The sequence below is a fragment of the Gobio gobio genome (genome assembly GCF_949357685.1).
Source record: "Gobio gobio genome assembly, chromosome: 24".
Taxonomy (NCBI): domain Eukaryota; kingdom Metazoa; phylum Chordata; class Actinopteri; order Cypriniformes; family Gobionidae; genus Gobio; species Gobio gobio.
Window position 1 is genome coordinate 40,846,151 of NC_137120.1, and position 16,083 is coordinate 40,862,233.

At 36.1% G+C, this 16,083-nt stretch overlaps 1 protein-coding gene across 2 annotated transcripts in view; it reads left to right on the forward strand.

The window, feature by feature from the left end:
- The window catches only part of insrb (insulin receptor b), a 183,961-nt gene that overhangs the window by 52,569 nt on the left and 115,309 nt on the right, over positions 1 to 16,083 (forward strand). For both annotated transcript variants that reach the window (XR_013815874.1, XM_079808049.1), the window contains exon 2: positions 2,301 to 2,849. Coding sequence is in view for 1 of the 2 variants with exons in the window: in XM_079808049.1 (XP_079664175.1) it covers positions 2,301 to 2,849 (549 nt within the window). In the remaining variant the exon portion in view is untranslated. The remainder of the gene's footprint in view (positions 1 to 2,300; positions 2,850 to 16,083) is intronic.

Genomic DNA, 16,083 nt, shown 5'->3' on the forward strand with positions numbered 1-16,083 from the left:
TTGCAATTTTGAAGAAGTGGAGCTTAATTCACATCAATTGACTAACATACAGTATATGAACTCTAAATCATGCAGTTTTAATAAAGATTAAGATGTTATTAACAAATATTGCAACGGTAAAAAATAGTCTTAATATTTAGATTTTAATATCAGTATTAGTATCATTAATATAGATAATAGTAATGTGCATTTCTAATTAATGCAATTCTCAATATTTAGTACAAAATCAAAAGTTATAATTGCTTTTTAAGTTTATTTAATTTTAGGTTTTATTCATTAAAAACTATTTTGTTTAAAATGCATTAATACAAAATTAATAATACATGCTTTCCCTCCAATTTTCATTAATATTGGCATAATAAACGGTTAGTTAGTTTTACATTTAATTTACATTTAACTTCATTTAGTAGATGCTTTTATCCTTTTAACGCAAGTGCCATTTGATACAAAGTTTCAGACATCATTATTTTTCTTTATTTTGCATCGACTTTATCGTTTTGTGGTACTTTTGACGTCCCCACCATAGTTTTTGTCCGAAGTTCACTCTCTTTTTGTGACTTTTTAAACCTGTGAGCCCTTATTTCACGCAAGCAAAGACCTATGAGTTTCTATTATATATATACACACACACACACACACACACACACACACACACACACACACACACACACACACACACACTTACTCCGTGTCCTAACTACACCTGACACTAGGGCTGTGTATTGCCAAGAATCTGGCAATACGATACAATATATTATTATATATTGCGTTATTTCTTTTTTATTTTATTTTTTTATTAGTTTTTTTAGAAAGTTCTAATTTAAAAGAATAAAGAACACAACCATATGCATAAAACCTGACAAGTAACTATTTTATTTCATTAATACAGTATCGTTTATATCACAAATTACTATTTTGTGCAATCTAAGTTAAGGGAAATAGTAAAGTGCAGGATTCTTTATGTGTATGTTTTAAAGATTCACTGTATAGCAGTTTTTAATTTCTATAACGTGCATAGTCCATTTCATGACGGAATGACTGTTTGTTTTATATTTAATACTGTAAAGCTGTTTGCTTTAAAGCCGTCTATTGTATAAAGTGCTATTTAAAGTACATCAACAAAACTCGAATCAACATGGAAAAGACGCGGCATCGCGTGTAGTTCGGACACGGTGTAATGCTGAGGAATGATCACAATGTTTACTTTACCGTGTTTATATAGTAATATGTTTTAGACGGTTGTAATGACGCATATTTGATCTCCCTCATCTGAATTGCAATAGTAAGGCATTTCAAAATAAGAGTCCTGGTGTATTTCGAGCTTGTTTATAATTAAAAGTCACGCATTTATATATACGTTTGATTACACAATAAACTTTATTTAATTTCATTCCCATTTAATTCATAGTCAGGAATAAAGACTAAGAACAGTATTTGAGACATTCAATAAAGTATCAGGGTTATAATAGTTACTAAAACCATAAAAAAAGTAATTTGAAATTAAATAAATGAACTTAAACTTAACCTGATATACTAACTAAAACGGAAATACAACATTATAAAAACTATATAGATGTTTTAATAAAACAAACAAAAAAGTGATTTGAGCTCTTTCATGTGTTTTTTTTGCGCTTGAGCGGTCAAAAACACAATTATGTGTATTCACGCAAAAGTCGGTTATGTAACGCTTAAATGCTCAATTAATGCATTACAGTTTAACTAAACTCATTAGATTTGAGTCGACTAAAACTAAAAACAATTCAGGTGACTGACAGCAAATTTTGATTTGGTTTTAATTTTAAATCTAGTATTTTCAATTTCAATGTGCACAATTTGAAGTGTAATGGAAACCGTTAGTTATCTCAAATAATTGTGGCAATATTATGGCATACATTTCGCCAATTTATGCCAGACTATTGTTTATGAACTAATGCTGATGAATAATGACAGTGTTTACTTTACCATGTTTATATAGTAATATGTTTTTTATATTTTTGCGCTTGAACGGTCAAAAACACAATTATGTGTATTCACGTAAAAGTCGGTTATGTAACGCTTAAATGCTCAATTAATGCATTACAGTTTAACTAAACTCATTCGATTTTAGTCGACTAAAACTAAAAACAATTCAGGTGACTAAAACAAAATCAAAATTTGGTATTTTCAATTTCAATTCGCAAAATTTGAAGTGTAATGGAAACACCGTCATCTCAAATAATTGTGGCAATATCATGGCATACATTTTCGTCCATATAAACACTTTCACATGCTAACAACTTGTGTTTTCTTGTGTTTTGCAGTTTGCCCGAGCACGGACATCCGCAACAACGCGACCAACCTGCGAGTTCTGGAGAACTGCACAGTGATCGATGGCCACCTGAAGATCCTGCTCATGTTCAAGACCCGACCGGAGGACTTCAGAGGCTTGAGTTTCCCAAAGCTGGAGGTGATCACGGACTACCTGCTCCTCTTCCGGGTCTACGGCCTGGAGAGCCTCGGAGATCTCTTCCCCAACCTCACCGTCATCCGCGGAAACAACCTCTTCTTCAACTATGCCCTGGTCATGTTCGAAATGATCCAGCTGAAGGAGATCGGGCTCCGCAGCTTGACCAACATCACGCGCGGGGCGGTGCGGGTCGAGAAGAACCCTGACCTCTGCTATCTGTCCACTCTGGACTGGTCCAAGATCTCCGACTCCATGGAGGACAACTACATCCTGGCTAATAAGGATGACCGGGAGTGTGGAGACATCTGCCCCGGGACCATCAAGGGAACCATAACCTGCAAGCAGACCACCATCAACGGGAATTTCGGCGAGCGCTGCTGGAACCAGAACCATTGCCAGAGAAGTGAGTTGCATTTGTTCGTCTTCTCGAAGTTTTTTTTTTGGCATAACTTTGCCCACAATTGATATTTACCCTGAAACTGAGGCCTTACTTTGGAAGTAGTGTTAGGCTGATATAAGGCTGCTGCGTTCGCCGATATTTGTGATTTTTACGTGTAACGGCCGATATAAGGCTGCTGCGTTCGCTGATATTTGTGATTTTTACATGTATCGGCCGATATAAGGCTGCTGCGTTCGCCGATATTTGTGATTTTTACGTGTATCGGCTGATATAAGGCTGCTGGGTTCGCTGATATTTGTGATTTTTACGTGTATCGGCTGATATAAGGCTGCTGCGTTCACTGATATTTGTGATTTTTACATGTATCGGCCGATATAAGGCTGCTGCGTTCGCCGATATTTGTGATTTTTACGTGTATCTGCCGATATAAGGCTGCTGTGTTCGCCGATATTTGTGATTTTTATGTGTATCGGCCGATATAAGGCTGCTGCGTTCGCCGATATTTGTGATTTTTACGTGTATCGGCCGATATAAGGCTGCTGTGTTCGCCGATATTTGTGATTTTTAAGTGTATCAGTTAGGCTTGCTACGATAGTCGGTGTTGCCGGTGTTACCGGTGTCCAGACTCAACACCGGTTACATCACTTGCCCACCGTGGCACCGCCCACCGTCTTTTTGATTTTTTTTTTATAGTAATAAAATAATTTAGTTCAGTTAGAGAACAGACAATACAAATAAAAACTGAACGTGTCTGCTTAATAAAGCAGGATCCGACCGTGAGTCTCGGCAGCGGCAGGAGTCATTCATCAGATTTAAGAGTGAGGAGCTGACTGAGATGATCGCGGAAGATTTGGTTTCAAAGCGAAACGTAAAAGCGCCTATTTAAGGGAGTTTGTCATTTGTTTTGTTGTTGTGTTTTTCATTAAAAATAATAGGCTAATGAACCCACAATTCAAGCAACCCGCAGCCGAATTGGCGCTAATTAAAAACCGAAAGTAAAATGTGCACGGCCGCACAGAGCGCGCATTGTTTACTTTCGCCTGGCTCCGCAGTGCGAGCCTCCGCGCTACGCTGCTGTGCGGATTTATTTTTGCCGCGCGCACCCTCGCGCTCGTGCGGGCGCGTCGAGTATAAACGAGGCTTTACTGACGAACTAACAGTGTGCATTCATGGCGTGCATCTCAATCATAGACTGATCAATGCTTGATCAGTGCCCTGACTACTGAACAAGTGAACTGATTGAGACACGCCCATGGCCTCACAGAGCGCGCATTTACAGACGAGCTGTCATTCACGGTGTGTGCGCACTGACGCGTTTTCAGTTCAGAGCGGTCGAGTGCATGTTACTTTCGGTTAGATAGAATTAGTGATTTAAAAGCCTCCGCCGGTGATACCGGTTTTACCGGTGTTGTCACACATCAATTAACCGGTGGGAAAATTTCCTCACCGTCACATCCCTAGTATCAGTCGATATAAGGCTGCTGTGTTCGCCGATATTTGTGATTTTTACGTATAATCGGCCGATATAAGGCTGCTGTGTTTGCCAATATTTGTGATTTTTACGTGTATCGGCCGATATAAGGCTGCTGCGTTCGCCGATATTTGTGATTTTTACGTGTATCGGCCGATATAAGGCTGCTGGGTTCGCCGATATTTGTGATTTTTACGTGTATCAGCCGATATAAGGCTGCTGCGTTCGCCGATATTTGTGATTTTTACGTGTATCGGCCGATATAAGGCTGCTGTGTTTGCCAATATTTGTGATTTTTACGTGTATCTGCCGATATAAGGCTGCTGTGTTCGCCGATATTTGTGATTTTTAAGTGTATCAGTCGATATAAGGCTGCTGCGTTCGCCGATATTTGTGATTTTTACGTGTATCTGCCGATATAAGGCTGCTGGGTTCACCGATATTTGTGATTTTTAAGTGTATCAGTCGATATAAGGCTGCTGTGTTCGCCGATATTTGTGATTTTTAAGTGTATCAGTCGATATAAGGCTGCTGTGTTCGCCGATATTTGTGATTTTTACGTGTATCTGCCGATATAAGGCTGCTGGTTTCACCGATATTTGTGATTTTTACGTGTATCTGCCGATATAAGGCTGCTGTGTTCGCCGATATTTGTGATTTTTAAGTGTATCAGTCGATATAAGGCTGCTGTGTTCGGCGATATTTGTGATTTTTAAGTGTATCAGTCGATATAAGGCTGCTGTGTTCGGCGATATTTGTGATTTTTAAGTGTATCAGTCGATATAAGGCTGCTGTGTTCACCGATATTTGTGATTTTTAAGTGTATCGGCCGATATAAGGCTGCTGTGTTCGCCGATATTTGTGATTTTTAAGTGTATCAGTCGATATAAGGCTGCTGTGTTCACCGATATTTGTGATTTTTAAGTGTATCAGTCGATATAAGGCTGCTGTGTTCGCCGATATTTGTGATTTTTACGTGTATCGGCCGATATAAGGCTGCTGTGTTCGCCGATATTTGTGATTTTTACGTGTATCGGCCGATATAAGGCTGCTGTGTTCGCCGATATTTGTGATTTTTAAGTGTATCAGTCGATATAAGGCTGCTGTGTTCGCCGATATTTGTGATTTTTTTATGTATAATCGGCCGATATAAGGCTGCTGTGTTCGCCGATATTTGTGATTTTTACGTGTATCGGCCGATATAAGGCTGCTGTGTTCGCCGATATTTGTGATTTTTAAGTGTATCAGTCGATATAAGGCTGCTGTGTTCGGCGATATTTGTGATTTTTAAGTGTATCAGTCGATATAAGGCTGCTGTGTTCACCGATATTTGTGATTTTTAAGTGTATCGGCCGATATAAGGCTGCTGTGTTCGCCGATATTTGTGATTTTTACGTGTATCGGCCGATATAAGGCTGCTGTGTTCGCCGATATTTGTGATTTTTACGTGTATCGGCCGATATAAGGCTGCTGTGTTCGCCGATATTTGTGATTTTTAAGTGTATCAGTCGATATAAGGCTGCTGTGTTCGCCGATATTTGTGATTTTTTACGTATAATCGGCCGATATAAGGCTGCTGTGTTTGCCAATATTTGTGATTTTTACGTGTATCGGCCGATATAAGGCTGCTGCGTTTGCCGATATTTTTTCCCCTGCATTATTTCCAGACAGGCGTCCACAGGGCAGCTCTCACCGTCTTCAAACTCTCTTGCTCTCTCTCGCGCATATTAATCAAAATCAATTGAGAATTGACACGATGGTAAAAGGTGGAAAGACTGAAGTTTCACGTGGAGCATTGGGAGATTTTTTCCTGAATTACCGCTGGTGTTGCTCTACAAGAGATTAAGTGAAGTGCACCTACACTCTAAACAATGCTGGGTTAAAAATAACCCAAGTTGGGTTGAAAATGGACTAACCCATCAATTGGGTTGTTTTAACCCAGCGATTGGGTTGTTTTAAGCAAACATTTAACCCAACCGCTGAGTCAAAACAACCCAATTGCTGGGTTAGTCCATATTCAACTCAACTTGCGTTATTTTTAACCCAGCATTTTTTAGAGTGTAACCATTAAATGAATAGGTTGTAAATAGTTTTAAATGAAGTATAGTGCAGTCAGTGTGCACTTTATTATGCTGCTCGCTTGTTGATACTGTGTGCAATAGTGTCATTATTTTATTTATGCTTAAATATTTATTTTCTGAATTTATTTTCACCACTGAACTCTTATTTTCTTCTTGTTCTACCTCACCTGTTTTTACTATTTGTTAAATATAGTTTTTTTTAGTTCAATAAATGTTCCTTTTTTAAATTGTACATTTTAAATTGTTATCATCCTGATCATTGTGTCATTTTTATGATGTAAATTGAGGGAGCAAAAGCAGTATCGGCTCCAAATATCGGCTCAAGAAAATCGGCAGCTCGTATCGCTCATCGGCTAAGGCTGAGGAAAAAGAAAACGGTATCGGCACTAAAACATCCATATCGGTCGATCCCTATTTGGAAGCCATGTTGTGTTGGGCTCTCGAAATCACCATAGATGCAACTGAAACTGTTCTCGCTTGTGGACTGATGTTGTAATTAGTGTTGAAATATAGCTCTGAGCACTAGCACTGGTTCATGCTGGTGGAAAACGGGGACCTGAGGCCATATTAAGTATTTCAAATATCCACAATATATTTGCAATGATTTTGCTGGTGATTTATAAATTAAAGTGAATGTTGCAGTTGTATTGTGCTTTTTATTTGGCCTACAATGACTGTTTGGTAGAAAATATTGTTCCTATCGGTATCGGTTTTGACACCGGTACCGTTTTAAAAGTATCGGTTTGGCACCGGTACTGTTTTAAAAGCATTGGTTTGGCACCGGTACTGTTTTAAAAATATCGGTTTGGCACCAGTACTGTTTTAAAAGTATCGGTTTGGGCACAAGTACTGTTTTAAAAGTATCGGTTTGGCACCGGTACTGTTTTAAAAGTATCGGTTTGGCACCAGTATTGTTTTAAAAGTATCGGTTTGGGCAAAAGTATCGGTTTGGCACCGGTACTGTTTTAAAAGCATTGGTTTGGCACCAGTACGGTTTTAAAAGTATCAGTTTGGCACCAGTACTGTTTTAAAAGTATCGGTTTGGCACCAGTATTGTTTTAAAAGTATCGGTTTGGCACCAGTATTGTTTTAAAAGTATCGGTTTGGGCAAAAGTATCGGTTTGGCACCGGTACCATTTTAAAAGTATTGGCTTTGGCACCGGTACTGTTTTAAAAGTATCGGTTTGGCACAAGTACTGTTTTAAAAGTATCGGTTTGGCACCGGTACTGTTTTAATTGTATCGGTTTGGCACCAGTACTGTTTTAAAAGTATCGGTTTGGCACCAGTACTGTTTTAAAAGTATCGGTTTGGGCAAAAGTATTGGCTTTGGCACCGGTACGGTTTTAAAAGTATCGGTTTGGCACCAGTTCTGTTTTAAAAGTATCGGTTTGGCACAAAAAGTATCGGTTTGGCACCGGTACTGTTTTAAAAGTATCGGTTTGGCACCAGTTCTGTTTTAAAAGTATCGGTTTGGCACAAAAAGTATCGGTTTGGCACCAGTACTGTTTTAAAAGTATTGGTTTGGCACCAGTACTGTTTTAAAGGTATCGGTTTGGGCATCAGTACTGTTTTAAAAGTATCGGTTTGGCACCGGTATCGTAACCCAACCCTACCAGACTACAAGCACTCCCTGTGAATCTATCCATTTATCACATTAATTATATTAGGCTGTAGTAGATGTAAGGATGAAACTATCACGTTAAACATAACATTTTTTAAATGAGGGCAAGTGACAAATATCGGCATTTGCCACAAAAAATCCTGTCAGGGCATCCCTAATGGTGCATTCACACCAGACGCAAATGAAGCGAATAAATCGCGCTATTCATGCGTAGTTGGACGCTTGAACATTGAGTTTACTCGCTTCTTTGGCGCGCGACACAACAGACGTGAACTCGTGTCATGGGAGGGGCTTCTGCCAGCGGCTCGTCTCGTTGTAAAATGGCCGACATGGATTGTTTTAAAATACGGTGATTAAAGGGTTAGTTCACCCAAAAATGAAAATTCTGTCATTAATTACTCACCCTCATGTCGTTGGACACCCGTAAGACCTCCGTTCATATTCGGAACACAAATGAAGATATTTTAGTGTAAAGCTGATGCTGAGAAAGGCTTCAGATAGGCCTCCATTGGCATTCAGTACATTTACACTCACAAGATCCATGAAAGGCACTTAAAACGTCGTTACAAAGTCTATCTCACCACAGTGGCTCTACAATAATCATACAATGCGACGACAATAGTTTTTGTGCGCAAAAAAAAATCAAAATAACACCTTTATCCAACTTGTTCTTGTCTTCCGTGTGCGCCTCCACGACGCATGCGCGAGAATATGACGTAGCGCCGGTGTTCGGGAATCGATGAAATACACACTTAAGCCCCATTTTGAGCACTACGCCGAGACCTAAAGCACGATCAATGTAGAATTCAACAGCTTAGACACGCGCGTCTTCCTCTGCTCGTAAACAAATCGCTTCTGGGTCATGTGTCCGAACGCCGGATCTGCGTCATATTCTCGCGCATGCGTCGTGGAGACACACACGGAAGTCGAGAACAAGTTGGATAAAGGTGTTATTTTGATTTTTTTTTGCGCACAAAAACTATTGTCGTCGCATTGTATGATTATTGTAGAGCCACTGTGGTGAGATGGACTTTGTAACGACGTTTTAAGTGCCTTTCATGGATCTTGGAAGTGTCAATGTACTGAATGCCAATGGAGGCCTATCTGAAGCCTTTCTCAGCATCAGCTTTACACTAAAATATCTTCATTTGTGTTCCGAATATGAACGGAGGTCTTACGGGTGTCCAACGACATGAGGGTGAGTAATTAATGACAGAATTTTCATTTTTGGGTGAACTAACCCTTTAAGCTCAATTTGCCGGCTTTAGCTAGCTTGTAGTCTCAATATGTGTATATAGAGCTCAAATTGAGTAAAGAGAGCTTTGTCAAGCTCCTGATTGGTTAACGCGCCACGAATATCCACCAAAGTTCCGATTTTTCAACACTCGATTTGCACGGATCTCGGCGCAGAATGTCTACTCGCATCTTTGCATTGAGTTAACATGTAAATAAATCGAATCGCTTCATTCGCGTCTAGATCCATTCTTGTGATTTTTAAGAATCAATATCGGTTCTTCAAACTGAGAATCTATTAGAATCGAGAAATCTTTTCTTTTTTTTTTTTTCACCCAGCCCTAGTGAACATAAGTTCTGGGTGACAGCTTGGCTGATTTGCAAGTCAAAGCTACAATAGCAAAGATGAACAGTGTGTGTGTGTGTGTGTGTGTGTGTGTGTGTGTGTGTGTGTGTGTGTGTGTGTTAGAGATAGCTCTTGTGTTTGGCTGGAGGAAGCCGGTCTGGTACATTGAAGGACAGTCTGTGCCAATACAAATCCATTCGGCCGGTTCAGTGTGTACCGCACCTGCTCGCTATTCACCTCACACTCCTCTCAACAGGGCTCAGCTCAAGTGCCTTGTTTACTTCCAGCTCTTTTTGGAGGGAAATGACATGGATGATCCTGTTCGGCCTTAAACGCATACAGGAACAGAAGCACATGTGCTCTTAAGGCGTTTTTACACCTGAAGGTCCGAACTGAAGTTCATGTTTTAAACATTGGGCTAGTTTTGGTTTGGTTTCTCACTGCTATCTTGCGAGTGCACTAAAGAGCTTTACATGACACACTTGCGTCCTGTCGTCATCATCATGTGGGCGGCATCTTCACATCGATTGGTTTGTAAACGGACGTGTGTGTGACGTCACTTCAAGCTTTCTCTACTCATATTTCTCATGTGTGTGAGGCTGAGTTTGGGTTTATTTATGATCAGTGTTGTGGGAAACGCATCACAAGTAACATGAGTTACGTAATAATATTACTTTTTCAAGTAACTAGTAAAATAACGCATTACTTTTCAAAAAAGTAACACAAGTTACTTTTTGACATTAATTTGATTGACAGCTCTCCTGTCCTCATGTTGAGAGAAATAAGTGCAGAGGTGTGTGTGTGTGTGTGTGTGTGTGTGTGTGTGTGTGTGTGTGTGTGTGTACATGATGGTTATTGAAGTTCTAGACTAAATGTGAGCATTTATTTATCTCACTTGCACAATAAAGATTCAGTTCTCCTCAAAATGATTAAAATCAGTCAAATACAAAATCAGAATACTATGCAAACCTCCAATAATTAAATATTGTTAAATAAAACAAATATTTGTATGCATTTAATCAACCTTTATTTACCAATGTACTTGCTGCTGACCTTTGATTCCGTTAAACCATGAGCAAAAAGATTTTTTGTTTTTATTAGTAAAACTTTTCTCATGCGTCCTATTCTTCCATTATCCAGAGCTGCGCCCTCTACTGTTCATGCGTACATTTGCATTTTTATCTCAGCCTGAGGCTTATTATTTAAATTTTGGTATGAAAAGGTCTTTACATTTGCACAAAAAATTGAAATTTGTTGTTATAAAAAAAAACCTAAAAGCAAGCCCAGCCCAGGTGAGGAAAAGTAACGCAAAAGTAATGTACCGTATTACTTTTCTTAAAAAGTAACTAAGTAACTCATTTAGTTACTTTTTAAGGGAGTAACGCAATATTGTAATGCAATACTTTTCAAAGTAACTTTCCCCAACAGTGTTTATGAGACGTGTTCAAGAGCAATCGTGATCACGCCGGCGCCTCATGTCACGATTATTGTCTGCTATATTCGCTTCTTATTTATTAAATCCAGGCGATTGGCTGATGAAACATTGATTAAAATTAAGGCACAAAACCAAATCGACTTTTAAAGAAAAGCTTTCTACAAAACAAAACTCAATGAAGTGCTCAAAATCATCTCTGACCTTCTGACATATTGCGCATCTTTGCACTTTTCATAATCAATATAGCCCAGATTAATATATTATATTTAAACATGAACAGGAACTTCCTGTAAATGCTCTGAGAGTCTGAACTGTACAGAAAATGCTTTCACACTAGAAACCAACCGAACCTTTGCTCAGTTTGATCTGGACTGAGATTGCCTCTTTTCGTCTGACCAAATGTCGTCTGATTGGTCCGAACCGTGGTCAGTTCACACCGGCCATTTTGATTCGGACCAAACAAGTTAGGCATTAAAAGGCCCTTAAGTTGAAAAATTTAGGAGCGCATAAAAAAAAAGTAACCAAATAATGCGTATTTCGTTAATAAAGGAGGCATTTAAAAGTGAAATTATTAAATTTATTAGAATACAAAAATACTAGGGCTGTCAAAAGATTAATTGCGATTAATCGCATCTAAAATAAAAGTTTGTGTTTACATAATATATGTGTGTGTACTGTTAATAATTATTTATATATAAATACACACACATTCATGTATATATTTAAGAAAAAACATTATTTTTATATATAAAACATTTATATTTATATATATTATAGATTATATAAATGTATATACATGCAAATATTTCTTAAATATATACATGAATGTGTGTGTATTTATATATAAATAATAATTAACAGAGTACACACACATATTTTATGTAAACACAAACTTTTATTTTGGATGCGATTAAATCGCGATTTTTGACAGCCCTAAAAAATACACCTAGGTTTTTAAATATTTCTGCTTGAAACTGTATTTAATCATTTAGTAAATATTTATTTAATTAACAGTATTGAACATAATATTATAGTTAAATCAGTGTTAAATAATGTTTCTTAAATAATTACATTATTGAATATACAAATGAAATGTCGGATACAGTTTGTGTAATCAAATTACTCACAATAACCAGAAATGAAACACACTTCATGCACAATAAGTTATGATTATACACCAGGACTCTTATTTTGAAATTAGCATAAATGCACAGTATTTTACAACTTGACGCCATTATGACTAAAAGTTTAAGAGGTTTTCCTACTAAATCAAGGCTGGATTTAACTAATACGGTAAGTGTATCCATAGTAGACTGGCAATGGCCTTGGACGGCAACATGCCCAGTGCATTGTGGGTATTGTAGTTTTTCCTGTTTTCTCTAGTCAGGCCAGTGTTTTGCTCCACTAGCCGTCAGATAACCGTGTCCGATTGGTTTGGTGTGTCTTTTATTAGTGATGTCACATCTGCATTGGTATGGATGAGGTCAGGATCTTCAATAAGACCAGCAGCCCAAATAAAGCTCCACGTTTGTAGCTCTGAGCCTCCAGCGTGAATCAACACAGTTTTGGTCATGTGACCTTCGGGCTTCAGGCCAAACCCCATTTGGAGTGTGTGATGCAACAGGGCTGTATTTGGGCAGGTGTGTAAGCCTACAGCAGCAGAGGAACACACACTCCCTCATGCCAATAAACACAACCTGTCCGTGTTTGTTTGTTTAGCTCCTCCAACAAACTCTCCGCGAATAAGGAGAGGTTTAAACGGGTGGGAGGGTTTCCACTTTCTTCTGCACTTTTTTCCAGACTTTTAAAATATATTTATAATATGTATTTATTTATATTGATTCATATTTTTTTATATTGTTGGCCATGTGACCAGAAAGTAGAGGGCTGGGATCAAATGCAATAAAAAAAAATATAAAAACATTTTTTTTATAACACAAATGAATATATAAATTTAAAAAATAAATAATAATACAATAGAAAATAAATAAAAATAATACAAATAAAATAAAGTACAAGACCAGAAAGAAGAGGGTTGGGATAAAATGGGATAAAAACATTAATAATATTTTAATATTTATTATTATTATTCATAATGAGTGTGTGTGTGTGTGTGTGTGTGTGTGTGTGTGTGTGTGTGTGTGTGTGTGTGTGTGTGTGTGTGTGTGTGTGTGTGTGTGTGTGTGTGTGTGTGTGTGTGTGTGTGTGTGTGTGTGTGTGTGTGTGTGTATATATAATTTTTTTTTATCCTCTACTTTCTGGTCTTTTATTTTATTTATATTTAATAAAATGTGTAATTATAATAATTTTATAATAATTTAAATTTTATAATAATTTTATAATTTTCAACACTTTCTGGTATTGTATTTTTTTTAATTATTTATATATATATATATATATATAAATTATTATAATAATTTTTTTTATAAAATGTGTAATATTTTTTATCCCATTTTATCCCCAACCCTCTGGTCTGGTCTTGTATTTTATTTTATTATTGTATTTTTTATATTGTTTTATTTTATTCTTTTTTTATCCCATTTTATCCCAACCCTCTACTTTCTGGTCTTAATTTTATTTTATCCCAGCCATTTATTATTATTTATTTTTTAAATAAATATTTTTGTATTTTATATATACTAATAATTACTAATAACTACTAATAATGTATTTATTTATTATTTTATTTATTTATATTTTTCCCAAACCTCTACCCTCTGGTCTTGCATTTTATTTTATTATTATATTTTTTATTTTATTTTATTATTTTTATCCCAACCATTTATTTAATTTCAATTTTTGTATCCCAATTTATCCCAACCCTCTACTTTCTAGTCTGTTTATTTTTTTATTTTTTCCCAGCCAATTATTATTATTTAAAATTAAAAAGAAAAAAAGAAATATTTATATATATATAAACATACATACATACATACATACATACATACATATATACATATATATTTATTATTATTTTATTTTATTTTATTTTTGTTTCCCATTTTATCCCAACCCTCTGCTTCCTGCTCTTGTGCTCATGTTTTCCCCCAAACAACTTTACCTACAAACTTTGCCAATCAATTCTTCAGAGATGAAACCAAGGAAGCTGTGAATTCTGTTTCCTGTTCATCTGTTTTCACTGAGAGTTCATCTGCAGTTCAGGGTCAGGAGCTGTGTGAGGTCAGGGGTCAGAGGTCAGATCTGAGCAGGTGCTTCTGGAGGCAAACACAGTGTTTAGTGTTTGGGTAATGTGCTGTATCGTGCTAGTTTTAAAATAAGAGCATAAACACACACACACACACACACACACACACACACACACACACACACACACACACACACACACACACACACAAACACACACACACACACTCTTCAGCCTGTATCTGAAAATATATCTAAAATAAAGTTTAGATGAATCTCTCAACCATGGGACGCGGCGGCGTGTCGGACACACAGACGGCTGTCAGATCAGTGTGTGTGTGTGTGTGTGTGTGTGTGTGTGTGTGTGTGTTCCTCTAGCACATCGTGTTCTGTTATTGTGAGCGTCGCTCTGTTGCGTAACCAGGTCAAAGTTCAGCAGTTTTGCGCTTTTCTGTTGTCATGGCCATTTTGTTCCCCTGTGATGATGTCAGAGCTCTGAGCGTTGTGTCTGGATCAATCAGTTAACTCCACATTAACCTGATCACACACACACACACACACACGCACACTCACTCACACACACTCACACACACACACACACACACACACACTCACACACACTCACGCACACGCACACTCACTCACACACGCGCGCGCACGCACGCACACTCGCACACGCTCACACACACACGCTCACACTCACACACACACGCTCACACACACACTCACACACACTCACACACACTCACGCACACGCACACTCACTCGCACGCACACTCGCACACGCACACTCACACACACACGCTCACACTCACACACACACAGACAAACACACACACACACGCGCGAGCTCTGGTCTCACAGCACACGTGTGTTTTAATGAGGCTTTATAGTGAGATTTTTATTTTAATGTTGATATTATTGGGATTGAAACAGTTCAAAATAACAGCAATAATTAATACAAGCAAATAATATGCTGTAGTATGTATTATTATTATTATATACTACTACTATTACTAATTATTGTTATTTTTACTATCATTAGATTATGCTATACTGCATGCTATAAATAATATGAAATAATGATAATCATTATTAATTATTTATAAATATAATATGTTATGTATTTATACATACATAATAATAATAATAATAATAATAGTGGTAATAATAATAAAAATAGTAATAATAATCATGCTATTTAAAAAAAGTATATGCTTCTACTAGTAGTAATAATAATATATATATTTATTTATTAATATTACTATTACTAAGAGTAGTAGTAATAATAATAATAACAACAACAATAATAATCATAAAAATAGTAATTACAATATTTAATATGATTTAATTTATAAAGTATTATTATTATTAATAATATTAATTACTCTGAGTAGTATATATTAATAATAATAATAATAATAATAATAATAACAACAACAACAATAATAAATGTTAAATAAACTATAACTATTATTTGTACTAATATTATATTTTATATAATAAATAATAATAATAATGAATAATAATAATTTTTAAATAAAATATTACTATTATTTGTACTAATATAAAATTGTATATAATAATAATAATAATAATAATAATAAATTTTAAATAAACTATTACTATTATTTGTACTAATAATACATTTTATATAATAATAATAATAATAATAATAATAATAATAAATAAATAATAATACATTTTAAATATGATATCATATTTTATATAATTAATAATAATAATAATAAATGTTAAATAAACTATTACTAGTATTTGCAATATTATATTTTAAATAATTATAATAATAATGAATAATACATTTTAAATAAACTATATTTTATATAATAAATAAGTATAATATTAATGAATAATAATAATAATACATTTTAAATAAACTTGCTA